This window comes from Nylanderia fulva, unplaced genomic scaffold (genome assembly GCF_048542155.1).
Source record: "Nylanderia fulva isolate GAGA-0341 unplaced genomic scaffold, ASM4854215v1 Scaffold73, whole genome shotgun sequence".
In the NCBI taxonomy this organism is placed as follows: Eukaryota; Metazoa; Arthropoda; class Insecta; order Hymenoptera; family Formicidae; genus Nylanderia; species Nylanderia fulva.
Window position 1 is genome coordinate 523,883 of NW_028190841.1, and position 24,006 is coordinate 547,888.

The 24,006-nt window shown below is 29.0% G+C and overlaps 1 protein-coding gene across 3 annotated transcripts; it reads left to right on the plus strand.

The window, feature by feature from the left end:
* On the plus strand, window positions 1-23,160 carry LOC114937449 (juvenile hormone esterase-like). Of its 3 annotated transcripts, none has more exons than XM_029310901.2 (9): window positions 1-90; window positions 10,095-10,240; window positions 15,773-16,061; window positions 16,470-16,655; window positions 18,662-18,870; window positions 20,399-20,570; window positions 20,837-21,148; window positions 21,418-21,562; window positions 21,648-23,160. In XM_029310901.2, exons 2-9 carry the CDS (start codon window positions 10,106-10,108, stop codon window positions 21,796-21,798), a joined length of 1,599 nt encoding a protein of 532 aa, XP_029166734.1. In that variant the 5' UTR covers window positions 1-90; window positions 10,095-10,105; the 3' UTR covers window positions 21,799-23,160. The 3 variants fall into 3 exon arrangements, with proteins under 3 accessions (XP_029166734.1, XP_085344986.1, XP_085344987.1); XM_085488860.1 differs by lacking the exon at window positions 1-90 and adding an exon at window positions 9,189-9,255; XM_085488861.1 differs by lacking the exon at window positions 1-90 and adding an exon at window positions 12,551-12,653 and having other exon boundaries at window positions 10,148-10,240.
* The last annotated feature ends 846 nt before the right edge of the window (window positions 23,161-24,006 follow it).

Consider the following 24,006-nt stretch of genomic DNA (forward strand, 5'->3'; position numbering starts at 1 on the left):
TTTAAGACGTAAACTTTTTCTTCGTGATTCTTCAAAGTGATCGTGTTTTCGAAAACTTAAAGATCACAAATATCATCGTTAAAAAAGCATGTAAGTGAAAAGGAACGTGTTGTGTATTTGTTATATTTATTATTGTATTTTTTATGCAAAAATATTTTTAATAGCATTATATTTAGAATGTGCATATTTAAAATAAGATATTTAAATTGTGTAAAAATTAATTGAAAAATGTCACAGCACATGAAAATGTCGAGATTATAATATAGTACACATTATGAAAGCAACAGAGGTGAAACATGAACTTTAAACGGAGAATTTACGCGTTTGAAGCTATATCAAATTATAAAGTTTTTAAATTTCTACTTAAATAATATGAAATTATAAAATATTATACGTTATAAATAATTAAAAATAAAATATTATACGTCAAATTTGCATTCTGAGAATATAAATTTGCATTTTTCGAATACAAATTTAGTATATATGGATCAGAATTAGACAATTTTAATAATTTAATATGTAAATATATGGCTTTAAACTCGCAAATTCTACTTTAAATTTTTAAATAAAAATTGGATTTGCCATTTTTCGAATACGCTCATATTTTTGCAACTAATAATTTTGATATGATTTGGCTATAAATGCCCTAGCGCAATTAATAAGATACAATATTAAAAAAAATTGAAATAATATATAAAAATAAGATAATAAATACATACATACATACATACATACATACATATATATATATATATATATATATATATATATCAATTAAAATATTAATGATAAATGGGAACATATTGAAAAAATACTAGAATACCAAAAAGTGAGTTTATACCAGGTATAAAATTCATTTTGACATCCACTTTTTTTACATTTAATGACACAATTTATAAACAGACTTTTGGGACCCCGATGGGGTCTCCATTATCACCAATTATAGCTGATTTGATCATGCAGGATCTAGAGGACACGGTTTTTAAATTTAAAATGCACGTTTTATTTCCGTTACGTAGATGATATAATACTGACCATTTCTACGACCAATATGAGTCGGATAATCAGTAATTTTAACAATTATCATGATAAACTAAAATTTACAGTAGAACGGGAGGTTAACCGCAGCTTGAATTTCTTAGATTTATCAATAAAAATTATGAACAATACAATATATATAGATTGGTACCAAAAAGAAACCTTCTCAGGAAAAACTTTATTATTTTTTTTCTAATCATCCACAATGTCACAAAATTGGAATAATTTATAATTTAGTAGATAGATGTTTGCTATTATCACACCCACAATTTTTTAATAAAAACTTAGAGGTAGTTATTAACATACTAATAAGCAACGGTTACCCACTGGATCTTATTTTTAACAAAATCAATCATTGAATAGGATACCTCATTGCTAAAAAAAGCATTACAGAAAGACAAACAAACATAGAAAAAACAAAAAATACAGTAAAAGAATTAGCAACTAAAAAATTATTTGTTATTCCATATATAAATAGGATTTCTGAAATGATTGTCTCCTCGATAAAAAATACAGAATTTTTAGTAGGATATGAATGCCTTAACAAACTTGATAAAATTATTAAAACACAAAAAGATAAAATTAAACATCCTTGTAATTCTAATGTAGTTTACAAGATTAATTGCAATAATTGTAATGCATGTTATGTGGGCCAAACAAAGAGACAATTACAGACGAGATTGAAAAAACACGAAAATAATATCAAGTTGGATTCGATGAGACACTCGGTAATTTCGGAACATATAATAAAAGAACACCATACATTCAACTGGGATAATGTATTAATTATGAATAAGGAAATTAATTATACAAAAGACTCATCTCAGAGATGTTACATATTAAAAAACAAAAAAAATGGGTTAAATTTAAATAAAGACGCTGAGTTACTCAGCAAATCCTATTATGATATTTTAGACAAATTAGCAAACACAAAATAATAATAAGACAAATAGGACATCAACAGTTTAGGCAAATCTATCCGATCATATATAAACACACATAATTTGCGATTAAATACAGTTCAAAATAAGGTGTCTTGTTAGACTGTTAGTTTCCTTTTTTTTATATTTTCAATTTAAAAAAAAAACTGGTGTTAAAACTGTGAAAAGAAGCGACATAAAGTAAGCATAATAAAATCATGTAAGGACTTTTTATTTATTAGTGGACATGCGTTAATCGTTATTTATTTGTTAAGCACGGCGCCTATGGATATTAAGAATTTTTCACTTAGAAACGAAGAAATAATTTACGAGATCCGACTAACATCATAAGATCACATCACGGCGAATACATTTATAAATTAAATATGACAAATTGAAACACGCATAAATTTCTTATAAATTCTCGACTCGAAGTAACGGACTAATAGTAATTTTTTAAGAATATTATAATTTATTTTTTTTTGTAAGAATTATAAAGTACTTAACATTGTTATACTGAAGAAGACCGCGTGCGGTTGAAACGTTTATATATATGTAGGGTTTGTTTTGTATTTTTAATATATTGTTTATTGTCTGAGATATATATAGAATAAATTTTAATTGGATACAACATCTTATATATTACAGATAAAAATCCTTAAGGTTTGCCAGTAATAATTAATAAAAATCTTTCCTCAATGGTAAAAGTCGACCAAACTGGCAATCATTTATTGTAGATAATTAGTTAAAATACAACGTTTCGGCTGTCATTGCAGCCCTTTTCAAGTAAATCAAAAGTAAATGCAATATAAATTAATACAGTAAATCAAATTCACTGCATACCTCCGACAACATTCACCATTGTTTTAATGAACAATGTAAAATTGACAAAAGTAAGCAAGGAATAAAAAGATGTTAACCGTTAGCAAGGAATAAAAAGATGTTAACAGTTAGCAAGATTCTTAGTCACTATCTTATATATTGCTCGATAAGTTGGCCTTTTTTGAATACATTGTTGTTATATATATATATATATATATATATATATATATATATATATTATATTATATATATATATAACAACAATATATATATATATATATATATATATATAACAATAATATATATATATATAACAATACGTATATATATATACGGAGGCTCATACAAAGAGGTGCCGTGTATATGGGGATAATGCCTTAATAAATCGCGTATGCCAAAAATAGTTTGCCGAATACCGTTTTGGAGATCCGACGTCAATGATGCGCCCCGCTTCAGTCGCCCAACCGAAATTGATTTAAGACTATTATCGTTTTACGATCCTGGAATAATAAAGTTGATAAAAAAATGAGAAGAGGTCATCGATAAAAATAGTTGATACATAATTGATTAAAATTTATTTTTATCGATGACCTCTTGTCATTTTTTCATCAATTTTATTATTCCGCGTTCGTAAAACGATAATAGTCTTTAATCAATCCCGCTCCAGTCGCCCGACCGAGAATACGGATGTTAATCAAACCGAAATTCGCAAAAAAGTTATGTGAAACATATCTCTTTCAAATGCGTATTCGAGTTGCGCGATAGCATCGAGAAAAAAAGAGTAAATTAGAATAAACTTGCACCGAACCGAAAACCGAACAAACTTATTTGCCAATTCACTATACATATATAGGGTATCTGACATAGTGTCACACCGAAAATATACAAGTAAATCTTATTATTTGGAGACAATTTTTTCTTAGCAAAAATATTGAGGCATCAATAATTTTCGAGTTATGAGCAATTGAAAATAAAAGGTTTTTCGCAAACTAAGCCTCATGGAAATATAATATTAAAATAAATTTCATAAAAGGCTGTTAAGAGCAGTAAACATAAAAATTCAAATTATGTTAGAAAGCGAAGTCATATATAAAAATAATATTCTTTAATCTAATGTCTAATAATGAATTACAATAAAAGGTGACAAAAAATAATTAAACATAAGTACTTTTTAAATATAAATACAAAGCGAACGTTTCGGTTAATATTTCGACCATTATCAACGCTGATTAAATTCTGAATTTAAAAACTAATAAACGGTATCATAACGGTAATATATACATCAAGCATAGTTAAAAACGTCATAGAGTATGTAACGCATTAAAAATACAATGATAGATATAATGATTGACAAATATGTATTCATTTTTGTCTAAAGCAACAGTGACATTACCTTTATCAGCTTTGGTCAAAATGAGATTTGGGTTACTTGGGGAGAGCATACGGCCTTCCGAAGATCCATAAAAATAATTGTCCATTCAGAATTATAGTCTCCTCAATTAATAGTCCACTCTACGATCTCGCTCTATTTTTACATAAAATTATGAAAAACAGCTTTCCAAAAGCTAATAACCATATAGAAAATAGCTATGAACTGATCAACAAAATTCAAGATCTTCATATTGACAATGATTTCAAACTAATATCGTTAGATGTTGTTTCTCTTTTTACGAATATTCCAATCGATCTGGCATTAAAAAGTGTTTCTGATAGATGGCAATATTTGGCTGAGAATTGCGACATTCCGAAATCAGAATTTAAGGCAGGATTAAACTTAGTTTTAATTTAAATTCCTCATTTTTTACTTTTAACAATATTTTTTACCGACAATCATTTGGCACTTCTATGGGATCGCCACTTTCACCTATTATTGCGGATATAGTACTTCAGGACATTGAAAAGCAAGCGCTCAATCTTTTAACATTTACACCACCTATTTATTTTAGATACGTAGATGACGTTATATGTGCTGTTCCATCTCATCAAATTCAACAAACTTTAGACATTTTCAACTCCTTTCACAATAGAATTCAGTTTACATTGGAATATAACAATAATAATAGCCTTGATTTTCTCGATGTCACACTCATTTTAGAAAATAATTCTATTAAGACGGATTGGTACCATAAATCAACTTTCTCTGGTAGGTATCTACATTAACTTTCACAACATCCTCCTTGTCAAAAAAAGAGGAACAATAATTGGATTGGTTGACAAAGCATTTTTATTATCGCACCCAATTTTCCATAACAAGAACTTAAAGTTGATAATTGATATATTAATTAATAATGGCTACTCTACTAAATTAATTTTTCAAACCATAAACCAACGTTTAAAATTACTGATCAATAAAAACAACATTATTAACAATAGTATTTCCACTCAAAAATCACCTAATTCATACTTTACCATTCCATATTTACCAACTATATCTGAACAATTTAAAAATATCACAAAGAATCTTAATACGAAACTCTCCTACTTCAGTTTAAATAAGTTAAATAAACACATTAAAGTGCATAAAGATAAAGTTCCAATTTTTTCCAATACCAATGTTGTTTATAGAATTGAATGTGCAAACTGTAATGCATCATATGTGGGCCAAACGGGACGTAAATTAAGTATTAGGATTTCGGAACATAAACTTGACATTAATAGAAATACAACAAATAAATCTGTTATAACTAACCATAGGCTCGATTTCAACCACGAATTTAAATGGAATGAAGTAAAAATTCTTGATAAAGAAAATTTCCTCGGAAAAAGATTAATCTCCGAGATAATTTATATTAAAAGACAAACAAATAGTTTGAACTTGCAAACGGACACAGAATGTTTACCTGATACATATATAGACAGTATTGGTAAACTACCGAAACTCTGAAAATAGATACACAAATATAATAAGTTAACACCGCTTATTTTCACCTTTCGATCACTTTGTCTGTGACATTATAAGTGTGCGGATCTCAAGAATCAATGTTCCTACACTACTGTTTTCACGTTGCAATCTAATCATATGTAAGTCTATAAACATCTTCGTTTTCGTACAACCTATTAAGCTTAAATAAATCAATAAATATTTAATAACATTATAGGATTCAAATCATTATGTCGTCTATCGGGTCTAATAACCGGAATAGAAACACAATTTACGAATTTTAACCATCACATTATGACTATGTTGGAGGAATATTGCTTTTCATTTTTACATCATGTTCTCTTTTTCTCTTACGATAATATTTGTCAATCATTATATCTATCATTGTATTTTTAATGCGTTACATACTCTATGACGTTTTTGACTATGCTTAATGTATATATTACCGTTATGACACCGTTTATTAGTTTTTAAATTCAGAATTTAATCAGCGTTGATAATAGTCAAAACATTGACCGAAACGTTCGCTTTGTATTTATATTTAAAGAGTACTTATGTTTAATTATTTTTTGTCACCTTTTATTGTAATTCATTATTAGACATTAGATTAAAGAATATTATTTTTATATATGACTTCGCTTTCTAACATAATTTGAATTTTTATGTTTACTGCTCTTAACAACCTTTTATCAGATTTATTATAATTTAATAAGAGCTTTGACTTACTACGATATAATATTAAAAAACTATATGCTCCAATTAATTTCAAGTAAAGTTTACTATAATAAAATTTTAATTTAAGGTTTAGTTATAAAGATACATGATGGCAAAAATTGGGAACATGATGGAAAAAATTTATTTTTTATGTGATACTATAGAGCAAAGAGTCAGCTTTAAGAATCTATTCCTAAAATTGCTGTACGATAATTTTTAACGGAGTTGATTGATCAAAGTGAAAATGCCATTTCTTTTCAATTTGCGATAACTTGATAAGGAAAAATCAAAATTTCAATTTTAAAAAACAATTTTGCAGGGAAAACTTCAGACTTTAACACGAGAGTGTCAATCAACAACTTTTTTTTTAATTATCTTGTGTATGCGACACGTTTACAAAGTGAGAAGAAACATTTCTATTTCATTATGTTCGTCGTTTTCTGTATGTAAAAAATATTCGAATTGAAAAAAATGAAAAAAGCGCGAAGGTAGAGATTTAAAGCTTTGAAACCTTTTTTTAAATTTTAAATTCTCATTTTTCAAAACAATGCTGTTACAGCTATTTAAAATTTGCCTATTTTTTTGGATAATTTTTTTTAATCCCTTAATTATTTTGAGAAGTGTATATAAGAATCCAAATTAATTTTTTTGTTTTTGATGACCTGAAACTTTTTACATCTATGTAACGCGATCCATTAAGCACTAAGACGTTCCACTTTGCCAATCCACTTTGTCATTTCTTCTTTTTTGACGCAAAGGAGAGGAAGAGAAATATAAGGCGTTGGCTATAAGATTACGAGCTACCATATTTGTGTAAATTTTATTTCTTCATCTTTATCCTTCGAAAGTAAAGTCAATGAAAGAAGAACTTAAGAAAGTTCTTTATTAATTCCCAGCAAACACAGTATATAAATGTTATATACTTAAGCATGTTACATGTAACGTATATGTTAGTTGTAATTTCCCACTTATAGATGTAACATTTTTAATATTACATATATTATATTGTAGTTACATTGTCATTATATCCCAAGATAGCACTGACTTATCAATACATCAATGTGCTATTTGGTATATAATTACAATATAACTACAATGTAATATATGTTATATTAAAATGTTACATCTATGAGTGGAAAATTACAACTAACATGGATGTTACATGTAACGTACACGTTATATTACCTGTTATATTCCGTTTTATTATAGCAATGTAACAATTATATATCGGTGTTTGCTGGGTTCATTCAATCTTTCAATTTTAATTTTTTTTAAATAACTTCAATCTCCCATCTCTCGTAATCCCTAGAATCTCATGTATTTATATGCATCAAATCTTGTACACAATTTTTTATGTACATGCTTGTTAACATACGATGATAGAGCTCTTTCTTAAGGTTAGATATGAAACTACAAAAGTCTCTTTCGTGGAAAAAAATTACTCTACAAAGTCCATCTCGATAAAAGTTAATTTATGCGTAAGTTGTTTTCCTAAGTGCACATATTATAGTAGCCATTTACACTTTATCAACCGTGCAAATTTATCACATTTTTTTACGTGATTAATGTTTCAGCTTATTTCTATTAATATGCTACTTTGCTGTTATCATCATTATCTATTTGCGTTCTTATGATGTTATCCAAAAGCTTTGATATGATGGTTTTTAGTTTCAAAATTTGACGATATTGTTGATGTCATGAAAACATCAAAAAGACATCCTATTGTAGTAATATAGGAACCAAAGCAGTCTAAGAGCCGGAGCACAAACTTATGCATAATGCATAAGAGAATCAACTAATTAGAATCCTTCATTTCTATTTTCAGGATGAAAGTCTTGAAGATTTAGAAAATGAAGGATTCTGATTAATGATTATTTACATTATGTAATTGTCTGTGCTCCGCAATCCTATAAAAGCTTTTTTACAATATATGTATAAGAAGATTGAAAATATTACACATTTATCTAGTAAAACATGAAATTTGCAGGGCCAGTGTAAAATCGATCATTTTTTCGTTACTGAGCAACATATGTGATGATATCATGATAAATCAAATTTTCGTCACATGAAAAATCATGACTATTTTGAATCAAAATAAAATTATTTTGACTTTTTCTTGACTTTAGTGTGTTCCTTGGGTATTTCGTCTATATAACTATACCATATAATAGTGAACTATAACATTGTTTTCTTCATGTGTTCCCTACTATATGTAACAGTTACATATTGGTTTGCTGAGTATTATATCTACGAATTTTAGAGAAATGTATATATACAAGATGTTCCAAAAATTACCAGATACCCTCTGTTAAGGAGATTCCTAATAAGATTATTCGGAGACGTTTTTCCTCAGCAAAAATTTTGAGACATTAATAATTTTCGAGTTATAAACGATTGAAAATAAAGTTGTTTGCAATCTAAGTCTTGTGAAAATAAAATATTAACAAAATCACATTCTTCAGTTAATTTCAGGTTAAGATTAGATTGCATTAGGTTACCCCAGATGAACAAGTATGCTGAATATATATAGTATGCAAACATTTTATGTATATTTTCTAATGCAATTAGAACAGCATAAAATTACGAATCATTTTAATAAATTTTAATTGTGCATTATGATGTCATTAACATATATTCGTTTATTTTATAAAATAGCAATATGTTTCACTATATAATACTATAAACGCAAAACTGCAATTATTATATTTCTGATGAAATAAGCAGCATATTTTCGCAATTTTTACAGCATTAGAAGATCCTTTCACTTGCTGATATACTCATGTCATAGGACGCATTTTTCAATGTTTATGCAGCATTTAAATAAATGAATTTTAAAATTCTGTCATTATGCAGGCAATCTGCTGAAATATGTCTATATGGGTAGGTAGTCAAGAGTTTACTTTAATAGAATTTTAATTTAAGGGTTAGTTACAAAGATATATGATAATAAAAATTGCGAACATGCAAAAAGTGATGACCTCTCTCAACATTTTTGCTGAGGAATGTAATTTTAGGATACATATAATATTATACATATAATATATACATATTATCGATAATTATTATATATATTATATATAATATATAATGATATATATTATATATAATGTATACATATTACCTGCAATTATTATATATTATACATATAAGGTATACATATTACCTTATACATATAATATATTATATACCTACATAAGGATTTAAATATATCATAATTTTGTAATAGCTATGCATAGTATCTAATATTTTATTTCAAAGGAATGACATTGAAAAGCATCTGTGCTCGTTGATATACAATAGTTGTACATGTATTTTATGTTGCCATAATAATTAAAGTTTATTAATTATTGCATAGATACAAAAAAAACTAATTTTGTTAAATAAAAAAATTCTCTTCTGCGACAAAACAGATTTTGCTTGCAGTCACGAACAGTTATAATTAATAGCAAAATCTTACCGCTATTACAATGAATATATAATACTTTTAATAGCAGCAACATTTTACATTTTTTCTCTAACAAGAAAATATTATTCATTTATCTTTGCATTTATCTAAATATGCGTAAAATAACATCAATATCGATACAAACTGTAATTTTGATATCGCATATCTTTTACGATAAGAGGAACACGCATATATCTATAAATATTTATTATTTGCCAAGTTATAAAAGTGAGTGGAGTTGCGTAAGGCAAATCATAACTCGCTCATTTTTCAGTGTTATTCGCCATGAGCCAAGTAGAAGTACGTGTGACTGAAGGGAAATTAATCGGTATCGCCGAGGAAAGTGTCCATAGCGAACATTACATTGCCTTTCGTGGGATACCGTATGCTAAACCTCCAGTGGGTAATCTCAGATTTCAAGTGAGTACAGAAAGTGATCCCAGCGAGAAATGACCCATCAAATCGATGTCTAATTGACGTCGAAATCATCGACATTACATCGTACCAAAATAATGCTCAAAATTTTATGCTTATTTCGAAGTCTGTGCTCTATAACATTTTTAAAGGAAAAGATTATTTGTGACGCGAATTCATCGCCAGATTTTTAAATGTAGCAAATTTACATATTTTTTTAGAGACATCCGATATTGCATTAGTCAATTATCGATATTGATGCTATTTTGATTCATTTCTTTTTTAATCATTTTTTAAAACTATTATTTAAAATGCAAATATAAATGAAAAATTGTTCTATTTCACCAAACTTAGATAATGTAAAGATAATTTTATAATTTAATAATAATTACATGTTGCCACATGAACTTTTTATAGTCCCTTATTTTGACTAACTCAAAAAATTGTATAATAGTAAAATGTCTACTCTTAAGGGAATTCTTCAGCAAATGACGAACTCTGACAAAATAGCAACACATTCAAAACATATGCACGTATACACAACGCACGCACACATACGTACGAATTGTATTTCTAATTACACATTTTTATTAGACTTCTAATCTAAGGATCACAGTGCTGTCTTTTGTGTCCTCTAATTGCAGGAAATGTGCATTTTTATTCGTCCAAAGTGTATTCGCGACTGTGTCGATAAAACAAACAGTCGCGAAGAATCCCCTTAAGGATCCTTTCAATCTTTCTCAATCGTATATTTTCGTACTTCTAGTATATCTTTTTCTTAATATGATGGAATTAAAAATACTTCTGTACAATTGCAATACATGCATCAATAATCCCAGGGAAACTCGATTTGTTATTAAAAATGAGAAATAAACAGTTTTTCTTATTCTATTTTTATCTCGATATAACATCTCGAATTGCAGACAAACTGTTAACCTCATCATATTATGTGCTTTATATAAAACATATACACTTTGTACGAATAAAAATGCACATTCCCTGGGATTAGAGGACACGAAAGAAAGCACTGTCATCCTCTAAACCTAGATTTTAAGTCAGAAATAATCAGTTGAAAAGACGTCGAATCGATATCAATTTGACCAATTCGACATCGATTCGACGTCGATTCAACGTCGATTTAACTATCATTTTTGGCTGGGTTAGAAATCTAATAAAAATTTGTAATTAAAAATATGATTTGTACGTACGTGTGCGTGCGTTATGTATACGTGCATATGTTTTGGATATGTGTGCTGCTATTTTGTCGGAGTTCGTCATTTTCTAAACGATTCTCTTAAGGAGATCCTAAACGATTGGCCAAACTCCGACAGATGCTTTGAGAAGTCTTTTGCTTTTCTTCTTTTTTATCGACAAAATATAAGTTAGATAAAACTATAAATTAATCTATTTATTGGCTATACGGATTGTTTTTTATCTGAAATTAGAACGCCCTTTGTTAATATTAATACTTTAATTTGTACAGGAGAAAGATTTATTAATCTGTATAGTCTCATATTTCTTGATTACAGAATTATGAATTCTTATTCTGTAATCAAGAAATATGAAACTATACAGATTGATAAATCTTTTTCCTGTACAAATTAAAGTATTAATATAAAACAAAAGACAAAGCGTTTTAATTTCAGGTAAAAAACAATCTATATAGCTAGTAAATATATAGATTTATAGTTTATCTGTTTCGAATTATCATTCCATATTGTTATATTTCACGAATTTGCACGATTGTTGGACATGTATCTGTTGGGATGTGCTGGTCGAGACGAGAGATATTGTTTTCCTTTTATATATACATACACGCATCATTGTCTCACTTTGTTTTGGTCCTGTCACGTGAACGAAGGAACGGTCAATCACGTGAACATAAACGGTCTAAATTTCGATCGCGGAATTTCGGGATGTATCGGGGCTTTTCGGATTGACAACAAAGGCCTGCCTGTGCGGCCCGAGAGAAATTCGCACAGGTCACTTGCTAATCTTCATGTCTCGAGAAGCGCATCGCAATACATAGTCGCGCATATTTGTAATAAATCAGTATTATACAAGGATCAAGTGATTCCAGTTTATTTCAATCAACTCTCTCACACATACCATCGCGTCCGTACTGCTGCATTAAATAAAAACTAGAAGCCTGTGCTTCAGCTCGCGTCGCCCGTGGAGATTCAAATTATACCCGGGACTTTACACGCGAGAAAAATCACGAAACATTATTTAACCTCATATTTTTTGATAAAAAAGGAAAAAAAACAAAAAACTTTTCAAAGCATTATCTAACCTCATATTTTTTTTATAAAAAAGGAAAAAATCAAAAAACTTTTCAAAGCATCCGTCGGAGTTCGGCCAACCGTTTATGATCCTCTTAACCCAGATAGCAATGCCTGATGGTCAGATTTCATCACATGTACGTATGTCTTATAATTATATTATGATGATAGGTATCATGAGCACAAGTTACATATATACATATATGTTGGCGCCTAATGGCCTTTTATATCGTCGTCGCCATATGCTCGGTCCTCATATTCCACACAGATGGATATCGCTCGAGTTATTAATTTTAATCAGGATGTGGATTAAAGATTAGTGATATATATATGTATTATGTTCCAGTTAAAAAATGTATTTATTGCGATCCTCTATATATATATATCGTAGAGTCGTTACAAACGTCGGAGATTTCGCTGTGGTTAACGCCGTCAGAATGATGACTATAATTATGATCTGATCTGCCCTGATCTCTCAAAGATCCACGTATTTATACGCGTTGTCCAAAAAGTATTCCCACCTCAAAGTATAGGACCAATCGGAGCAATTTTCATTTAAACAGCTTAGATCGTCTAGTCTTCACGAAAAACAATAACTTTGGCGAACGAGAGAGATTCGGTTTACGGTCGCACAAATAAATAAAAATGTAACAACACATTAAATTAAACCGGTCGAAGGACAAGTAAACGAAAATATAAATAAAATAAATCAACGTCTCTCTCGTTTTCCTTTCTCTTATACACGGCTAAAATAAAATATATAAAAATGCCTACATATATGAAGAAAAATGTGAGCTCAGATATTGACATTACTTTATTAACTCGTGTTTTGAGTAGTATATGAATCTGCATCTATTTTTGTCATCATGTTTATAAGAAATATGAGTACAATATGAGTACAGAATGCATATGTTATCTGGATAATATTTATCCACTATTTTAAAAAATTATAATTAATTATTATGTTTAACAAATTGAAATAAACAACGAATTAAATATTAATTGGATAAGAAATATATGTCGGCTCTCAATATTAATAATAATAATAATATATAAATTTTAAATCGGCCAATAGAGCCCAAGCGCGAAAAATTAATTCTTCGGAACTGTATCTCTTGGTTTGAGATTACTAAGTTCCATATATAAATTAATCTTGAACTTACATATGGAGAAAAATAGGCGAAAAAAATATAGGTCTAAAAAATCGCTGAAGCGGGAATCGAACCCGCGTCTTTCACTTTCCGGGCGACTGCTCTTACCAACTAAGCTATTCAGACCCTTTCGATCCTATATTTTTCATTTGTCTTTTAGTAGATGTTAGTAAATAACGCCATGATTAGGCCCAGGCGTAAATAAAATCAGATAAGAAGTATATGTCGGCTCTCAATATTAATAATAATAATAATGTATGAATTTTAAATCGGCCAATAGAGCTCAAGCGCGAAAAATTAATTCTTCGGAACTGTATCTTTTGGTTTGAGATTACTAAGTTCCAAATATAAATTAATCTTTTTCTCGCCTATTTTTCTCCATATGTAAGTTCGAGATTAATTTATATATGGAACTTAGTAATCTCAAACCAAGAGATACAGTTCCGAAGAATTAATTTTTCGCGCTTGGGCTCTATTGGCCGATTTAAAATTCATATATTAATATTAATTAATATTAGTATTTATATTTATCAATATAAATAAAAATTTGACTACAAAAAAATATTAAGAATAAAAGTTAATTTTATATATGATTATAATTTATATATCTTTTGTTATTCGTATTATGCGAATCGTATTATAAATCAATATATACAAATGTTGGCTGAATTGCATTTATCTAACAAAACGACAATTTTTAATGTATTTTACGAATAGTATTGACACTTGTCAGTGGTATTAAACACAGTGAAATGTAAATAAATTATAATTTATCTTAATGTATAATAATACAAGAAAAAGATTTATATTTTTTGCAATGTCTGTCGCAAAAAATCGATTTTCGATTGCTGTTTAGCGTGCGGAAAATGACTTACTTCTCAACGATTCAATGTATGCCTTACTTTTTATCACACTAGTGTGAGAAAAGCACCTTTATGATTTACTTTACTGCACTAGTACAATAATATAAGTTACTATGGTTACTTTACTGCACTATAGTGCGTAAAAAAATCTTCTTTCTTCAATTAATTGGTTGATTTTTGTTTTACCATTTCTCGATTAACATAACAAATTTGAACGTAACAAAATTCACGCGAGATAAAACGTCAATTTGTTATAATCTTCATTATTCAAGAAGGATTAAATGGATATAAAAGAAACGAGTGTTCAAGACCGTTCACGCCATTAAAACGTATAGAAGCAGCTGAATCTGCCACAAAGACTTTATTACCGATAAAATCGAGAGATAAGTACATGAGTAAAAGCATCTCAAATCGAACTTTCGCAATAGGCATTACAAAATATATTGTATGTGGCATGTGCAGAATACATCGCGCGTAAAGTTGCCGCATTCACCTTAGCTTATGATGCATTCACATGAGTACAAGTGTGATTTGCAGCACGAGCCAAAGGCGAGTGCTGTAATCATACGAGTACGATTTATAAGCCTTCGGCTCATGCGGCAACTTCACGCGCAACATAATTTGTTATTTTCCGCACTTACCACATAAGAAAGATACTATTCTTACTTCTTAATTAAATATATAATTATTATTATAATGAGAAAAAATAATTAATATTGAGTCGAAATCGACGTATTTTGAGTCGATAACTCATCGAAAGTTGTGACTTGTGACATAAATCAATCGAAATCCATGATATATCATGTAGTTTTCGATATATGTTTTCAACGTTGATTCGATATCAATTTGATAAGTCATTTCTCGTTGAGATTATTAATACTATTATCTTCATTAAAATTGACCAACAATATAAACTGATCATGACTCATTGAATAATTTTACAAAATTGTAAAATATAAAAGATACTTATCTCTGACTAACAACAAAGATTTTCAAGACATCTAAAGTTTCTATTAGTCAATTTGCTGAAGATGATCCAAAGAAATGTTCAAAATAATGAGAGAAGAATTAGAAACAAGTTTGTATTACATTTAATACGTTTGCATTTATCTCTTATAACTTTTGAAAGGGTTAATAAGAGTCTTATTAACCCCTTTCATACCTCCTTTTGTATTTGCATGTATATCTATTGTTACAGGTGTTTGATGTAATTTACTGATGAATTTTACATATTTATTGCAGGATCCGGTACCACCGGAACCATGGTCTGGCGACAGAGATGCTTCGAAGGACAGAAACATCGCTGTTCAGGTGAATATTTTCACGAACAAAGTCATGGGCGACGAAGATTGTCTCTATTTGAATGTGTACACCACGGACATAGCGCCTTTAAAGAAACGCGCTGTGATGGTATGGATACATGGTGGTGGCTTTTTTATGGGATCTGGCGACGCGTCTTTCTACGGTCCCGATCATATCGTTCGGAAGGATGTGGTACTCGTTACCCTGAATTATAGATTAGGTGTTTTAGGTACATTATTATAGTTAGATCGAAATTATTTTGTTACTTGCGTTCGATGATCTATTTTTTTCTTCAAAATAAACATGTACACACGCATTTTTATTTTCCACAATCCAAATAATTTACGTGATATATATGATTTGTTTTCTAAAAAAGAAATACCAATTTTAAAAAAATAACCAATTTTCATAACTTTTTTCATAATTTTGTTTTCTTAAAAGAAATGAATTTTAATAAAAAATCTTATTTATCTTATCAAGAAAGCTATTACACACGTTTTATTGTTAAATTATAAGTAATTAAAAAATCTCGGTAAAATCAATTTAACTGCTGAAATTTTTAAATATATTTGTTTAATTCGTATAAATAAACTTTATTAAACGTATTAGAGACGTGTCTCTTCCATTCTCTCTTTAGGTTTTCTCAATTTATATAATAAACTGGCGACGGGAAATCAGGCCTTAAAAGACGTAGTTATGGCGTTAAGATGGACTCAAAAAAATATATCGCAATTTGGTGGAGATCCCGATAACGTCACAATTTTTGGTGAAAGTGCGGGTGCAGCGATTGTTCACTATCTGACTATTTCGCCATTAGCTAAAGGTACGAATCTAAAGAATAGTTAATATTGATATATTAGGAATATGTTAAGAATATTGAAGAACACATTATATATATTATATAAAAACAAAAATGATATGCTACATTCAGTGACCAATCGATATTTTTTCAACAAAATTATTTAAACATTACTATTTTAGAATAAAAGGCTCTTTGCAAATCTGGCATTGCAAATAGAGCAGTAAATCAGTTAATTTCAAGTAAACTTTGCTATAGCAAACATTTTTAATTTAAAGGTTTTTTAATTTTAATTTAAATCTCGATTGCAAACTGTTGTATAATGTTGCACTTTATAAAAACGTCATCGAAAATTACGTAGAAGATAACTGCTAACATATCTAATCTTATCATACTGATAATTTATACATTACGTTAATAATAAAAAATTGATTTCAATAAATTGATAATTGAAAATTAAAAACACGCTGATTAAGTTATTTTATATTGAGTCAAAATGGAGAAAAGCAAAGCTATATATATTTGAGTCCATATATATATATACCATATATACAAGGTGTCCGGTAACTAACGGACCAACGATTACAAATGAATTCTTTGGCCAATTTGGAAACGATTTTTCCTCAGCAAAAATGTCGAAAAAGGTCATCATTTTTTACAACTTTCCAATATTTGTCATTATGTATCTTTATAACTAAGCCTCAAATTAAAATTTTATTGACCTAAAATTAACTGAAGAATGTAATTATGTTAGACTTTTAACTCCAAAACGTTTAGTTTTCAAAAAACCCATTTTTTTCAATAGCTTATAACTCGAAAATTATTGACTTCTCAACATTTTTGCTAAGGAAAAATTGTCTCCAAATTGGCCAGAGAATCCGCCCTTAATCATTGGTCCGTTAGTTATCGGATACCCTGTATATATATAGCTTTGCTTTTCTCCACTTTGACTCAATTATAAATATATTTATTATAATATATATATTAAATATATTTAATATATTAAATATATATATATATATATATTAATATATATATATATATATATATATATATATATCAGGGTTGGGAAAGTTACTTTGTAAAAATAATTAGTTACAGTTACAGTTATTTTATTGAAAAAGTAACTAGTTACAGTTACAAGTTACTGATTTTAAAAAATAACTCATTACAGTTACAGTTACTCAAAAAGTAACGAGTCGTTACTTTTCAGTTACTTTTTAAAAATAATTATACATTATTTTAAATATAAGGAGCTTACATTTTATGCACAATCACAGTCAAGTATTTAAAAAAATTCTTGAAGCAAATCGATCAATTATTACATTTAAGAATTTTTTTAAATATTTGACTGTGATTGGTCGATTTTAATTATGTGTTATATTATTTTATGTACACAAAATGAAAATTTTAGGTAAAAGATTAAATCATATGAAGATCTATATGCTACTGTTAACAAAATTTAATTTAACAATATAACGGCTACCAAACTTAAACGATACTTTTAGCGGATGTTTCCAAAAAAAGTAACTAATAAAGTAACTGTTAAAATAGTTACTAGTTACTAAAAAAATGTAACTAAGTTACAGTTACAGTTACAGATGGAGAAAAGTAACGAAGTTAAGTTACAGTTACCGAAAAAAAGTAACTGTAACTGTAACTTCGTTACAAGTAACTCGTTACTTCCCAACCCTGATATATATATATATATATATATATATATATATATATATAGTATAAATGTAATATAGAGTCATTGCAAAAAAGAAACTGAAAAGTAATGATTCGTTACTTTTTGAGTTATTAGAACTGTAACTACGTATTTTTTCAGTGAAAAGAATTATATAACTGTAACTAGATACTTTTACAAAATAACTTTCTTAAGCCTGTATAATTGGCACTTGAAAAAGTTTAATATGATTTTATCATGAGATTTCTCTCTCTCTCTCTCTCTCTCTCTCTCTCTATATATATATATATATATATATCACTCAATACTATTATATTATGTGTAAATGTGTGCTTAACAGGTTTATTTCATAAAGCAATATGTCAAAGTGGCGCCGTGAATAATACTTGGGCTTTCACTGAACGAGACACTTCCATCAATAAGGGTCTGCAGTTAGCCGAGAAACTTGGTAAAGCGACTTCAGATACAGAAGTCGCCTGCAAATTTTTAAAAGAGATAGACGCAGGAAAATTGAGAGAAGCAGAAGTGCAGCTCTTTTTGACAAAAGCAGTAAATATTGCAACGTTCTCCCAGAAAATATTTTGCATGCAAATACCTAGCCATTGGATGCAAAAGCGGTTTATACTGTGCAAGCAAAACCTTATCTTAGTGCCTCGTCATAGTGATATGTAGCAAATGCTAGCACGTTATAAGCATGCAAGATGAGCACTATTTAACAAGCATATTGCTGTCACTATCACATCACTGGCATATTTTTTTAATTTGACATCCATTCGCACGTGATTTGCTGGTGTATCAAATAATACATAAGCTAAACATTTGCGTGTAATATGTACGACTAAACATATTCCACATGCAAAACTCAGGCAAATCTCGTACACGGTTTATATGCATAAGACGCGCAAATTTTGCACTCAAAAATTGTTATTTGGGCTATTGCGATTATTGCAATAATAATGTTTGATGAATTATAATAAATTATAAATTTAAAGATATAAGACAGGCAGTAAGAGCCAACTCGCGGATGACAGTGCGTTATCCTAACGAAACTAAATTTTTCGTTAGGATTAAGTATCTGTGCACAAGGCACTAAATTTTACTTGGTCACGGCCAAGATTTAAAATATGAAATAATCTCATATTTGAGATTTAATTTCAATAACCCTTTCACCCCCCTACGGAAATAAGTAAACGCAAGAGAAAAATATAGATCCGAAAGTCGCTGAATCGGGAATCGAACCCGAGACCTTTCGCTTGCCGGGCGACTGCTCTTCCAACTGAGCTATTCAGATCCTTTCGATTCTATACTTTTCTCTGCTATATGTGTTATTTCATATTTTAAATTTTGGCCGTGACCAAGTAAAATTTAGTGCCTTGTGCACAGATACTTAATCCTAACGAAAAATTTAGTTTCGTTAGGATAACGCAGTGTCATCCGCGAGTTGGCTCTTACTGCCTGTCTTATATCTTTAAATTTATATTTATATTACAGAGCCTTGTTAAACTCTTAATTTATACACGCTGGCTTAAAACGCGTTTGTTTATCAACATTATTACATATAGCAGAGAAAAGTATAGAATCGAAAGGATCTGAATAGCTCAGTTGGAAGAGCAGTCGCCCGGCAAGCGAAAGGTCTCGGGTTCGATTCCCGATTCAGCGACTTTCGGATCTATATTTTTCTCTTGCATTTACTTATTTCCGTAGGAGGGTGAAAGGGTTATTGAAATTAAATCTCAAATATGAGATTATTTCATATTTTAAATCTTGGCCGTGACCAAGTAAAATTTAGTGCCTTGTGCACAGATACTTAATCCTAACGAAAAATTTAGTTTCGTTAGGATAACGCACTGTCATCCGCGAGTTGGCTCTTACTGCCTGTCTTATATCTTTAAATTTATATTTATATTACAGAGCCTTGTTAAACTCTTAATATAATAAATTATTTTTTAAGAAATATATGTCGGCTCTTAATATTATTAATAATAAAATTTTTTCTTTTAAAAATTTTTAAAAATTTATAAATTATTTTTTATATATTATTTAAAAAAAAATATATATATATATAATCTTTTTGCAGGCTCGCTTAAATCTTTCGATTTCATTTACACCTACTGTAGATTCCGAGTCATCGAATCCTTTTTTACCAGTAGAACCATCACAATTATTACGCAATGGAATTAAAATGCCACTTATATTCGGATACACTAGCCACGAAGGCACTTTTTTCATAAGAGGCAAATTTTTTGGTTGTAAGTATATATATGTGCTTTTGCTTTTTATTATTACACAGTATTATTAGTGTATCAATCACTGTTCCATAAAATTTTTCATAAAAAGGCGATTTGCGATATTTTAAAAATATTTTGATATATGTACAATGTTATAATAAATTTGATCAATATCAATAATTTTCAAGATCTTATCAATCAAGTATTAAATGCACAGAGAATCATTATTTATCAAATTGTTTTGTTTTAAAATAATAGAGCTACATATTTATTTAAAATCGTTCTAGATATAAATCAAGAGACTCTAAAGGAAGTTGATTTTGATTTCAAGAAAATCATACATCCTAGAATTTTGTCTCAATTACCACAAATATCGATATCGGAATTACGATCGTTATATTTTGGTAATAAAGCGGTGTCAGAGGAAACTATAATGAATTATTCTGATTTTATCGGCGATCAGCATTTCTATGGAGGCATTATAGAAGCAATTAATATTCAAATGAGTTCTGGTGTTAACGAGCCGATCTACTTGTACAATTTTTCATATGAAAGTGAAACTTCTCCTATGAAAAACATACTTGATATTCAACTTCCAGGTATTGTGTCGTTAATTATTTATTAATGTAGGGCTATGTAAGAATTGGATTTTAATCTTAGAGTTAGAGAAGAGTTAGAGAAGTGAGCTCATAAAGTAAAATTAAATGTCTTTAAATTTCTATATAATTGAAAGAAGACAAACATAGTACTGGAAAAATTTGATTAAGAAGAATTTGAACAACATTAAATATAAATTTAGATTGCACTTCTGTAATGTGTTGGAAAAACTATCAACTTTTGAGATTAATTTACATAACAAATTTCGCAGGCACAGCTCACATCGAGGAACTGGGTTACTTATTTTATCCTTATATGACAAAAGATTTAGGTTTGTCACCAGCTGCACCAGAGTCGCAAGATTATAGAATAATAAATTACATAACGCAGCTGTGGACAGATTTTGCTAAAACGGGGTATCATACTCTTGATATTTCTTACAAATATTATTTGTAACCCATAGTACAATCGCGTAATAATAATTAGATACATTTATTGCAGAAATCCAACACCAACTTCAGCTGATTGTAAATGGACACCAGTGAAAAATGGTAATGCGTATGATGGTTTAAATATTACTATTAAACCTCGAATGGAGACGCTTACTAAAGATAAACCAAAATGGGATTGGAAGATTAAATATAAATTATGATCGTACTGGCAAATATTATTTATTCAATCACAATGTTTCGACCCTTCTTTGAGTCCTTATCAAGTGATCTAGATATACATAGACAGAGATTAATACAATAACAAACAAAATTACTTTACTAACAATTTTACAAACATTACAAAATGATAAAATGAAGCGAAACATACTTGTAAAAATAAAAATAAAATTATAATTTTAAGATGTCAAGAACAAACATAATGTCGGTTTGACAACACGTCAAGACTCTTAGACGAGTTACTGGAGACTAAACGACTTTATTATTTTGTCGTAGATATTACTTAGATTGTCGGTATCCTTTTGCAAATTAATAGCGTTATTATTATTCTTAATAAAAAACATTTCAGCGATTTCTCTTTTTCTTACGTGTTTTTCACTATGCAAAATAACAGGCGAAGTCCAGTCAAAATCGTGATCAAATTCAATTTTATGTTTGCTGATAACTGATAAATTACTCGAATGCATTTTGATGTTGCTGAAATGTTCTTTTACACGTGTACATAAATGTCTCTTTGTTTGTCCGATGTATGACACGTTGCAATCATTACAATTAATTTTGTAAACTACTTTAGTCTTTTTATCTGTAGGCAGTCTATCCTTGCCGAGTGTAATTAAATGATTTGGTTTTTAGGAACATTATGAACAACATTAAATCCAATATTTTTAAAAATTCGATCGATATCGCCTAAGCTATTAACATAAGGTAGTGAAATGATTTGTTTTTTATTGTATTAATCTCTGTCTATGTATATCTAGATTACTTGATAAGGACTCAAAGAAGAGTCGAAACGTTGTGATTGAATAAATAATATTTGCCAGTATGGTCGAGAGAAGATCCTTATCTTTTTTAAATTCTGTCTGGCGATTCTCAAATATCTACGTTTTTATAAATTATGATGTTTTTCACCAAAAAATACCTGCGTTAAAATTTTTTTTTAAAGAGCATTGTGTCATTAATTAGTCAGATATAAATATGTGTACATATATTGTTTTCTAAATATATTTTATTTATAAAATTTATTCATAGCAAACGACACAAGCGCGCCCTGTGTGTGCGCCATTCTTTGTGTTTTTATTTAATAATTTTAATTACTTTTATTTAATTTTATGTTAAACAACTGTCATTAAAGAATATCTACGAAAATAATTCTGAATCTTGAAACTGGCACACACTATCATCTATGTTCGTATTATACCTTTGACATTTACATATGAATCACATTATGAGATAAATATATTAAAGTCTTCATTGTAAGTAATATAAAAAAATTAAATAGGGGGAAGGTAGAAATATGTTATTTTAATGTTCATGAAAATATTTTAATAAAATTAGATTGATTTTTAGTTTGATGAGTATACATGTATAATAATATATTATTTCTCAAATATATTACAAATATAATACACATTACAAATAAAATATTACACATATTTTACATATATATATATATATATATATATATATATATAAGCAGCGTCCACATAACGCACTTTATTTCGTGTTTGTTTATTTCAATATACAGGATGTCCGGTAACTAACGGACCAATGATTAAGGGCGGATTCTCTGGCCAATTTGGAGACAATTTTTTCTTAGCAAAAATGTTGAGAAGTCAATAATTTTCGAGTTATAAGCGATTGAAAAAAATAGGTTTTTTGAAAACTAAACGGTTTGGAGTTAAAAGTCTAACATAATTACATTTTTCAGTTAATTTCAGGTCAATAAAATTTTAATTTGAGGCTTAGTTATAAAGATATATAATGACAAATATTAGAAAGTTGTAAAAAATGATGACCTTTTTCGACATTTTCGCTGAGGAAAAATAGTTCCCAAATTGGCCAAAGGATGCATTTGTGATCGTTGGTCCGTTAGTTACCGGACACTCTGTATTAACTATCTATTTTCTGATGTTAAATGCTATACTTGGTGGCTATGCTGGGTTTGTCCGGAAAGTAATGCGTCGCATTTTTTTGTGACGCGACTATACATCGCAGAGCGATGGGACCGGTTGGGGAGGAAGGGGGGTACCCTTAGCTTTCCAACGGTAGGTCGCTCAATTGTTTCCATGCGCTTGGAGGGTTAGGACGGCTTATTCTGTGAACCTCTGCTTAGTGGTCGCGTCGAACTTGTGATGGAGAGAACGATAGAGCAACGCTATGCGATAAAGTTTTGCGTGAAGCTGGACAAGACG

Excerpts from the sequence above, each read along its gene's own strand:
- LOC114937449 (XM_085488860.1), top strand. Across the intron at positions 16,656-18,661 it reads TATTTCGCCATTAGCTAAAG|GTTTATTTCATAAAGCAATA; the intron begins GTACGAATCTAA and ends TGTGCTTAACAG. Across the intron at positions 18,871-20,398 it reads AGCTCTTTTTGACAAAAGCA|GCTCGCTTAAATCTTTCGAT; the intron begins GTAAATATTGCA and ends ATCTTTTTGCAG.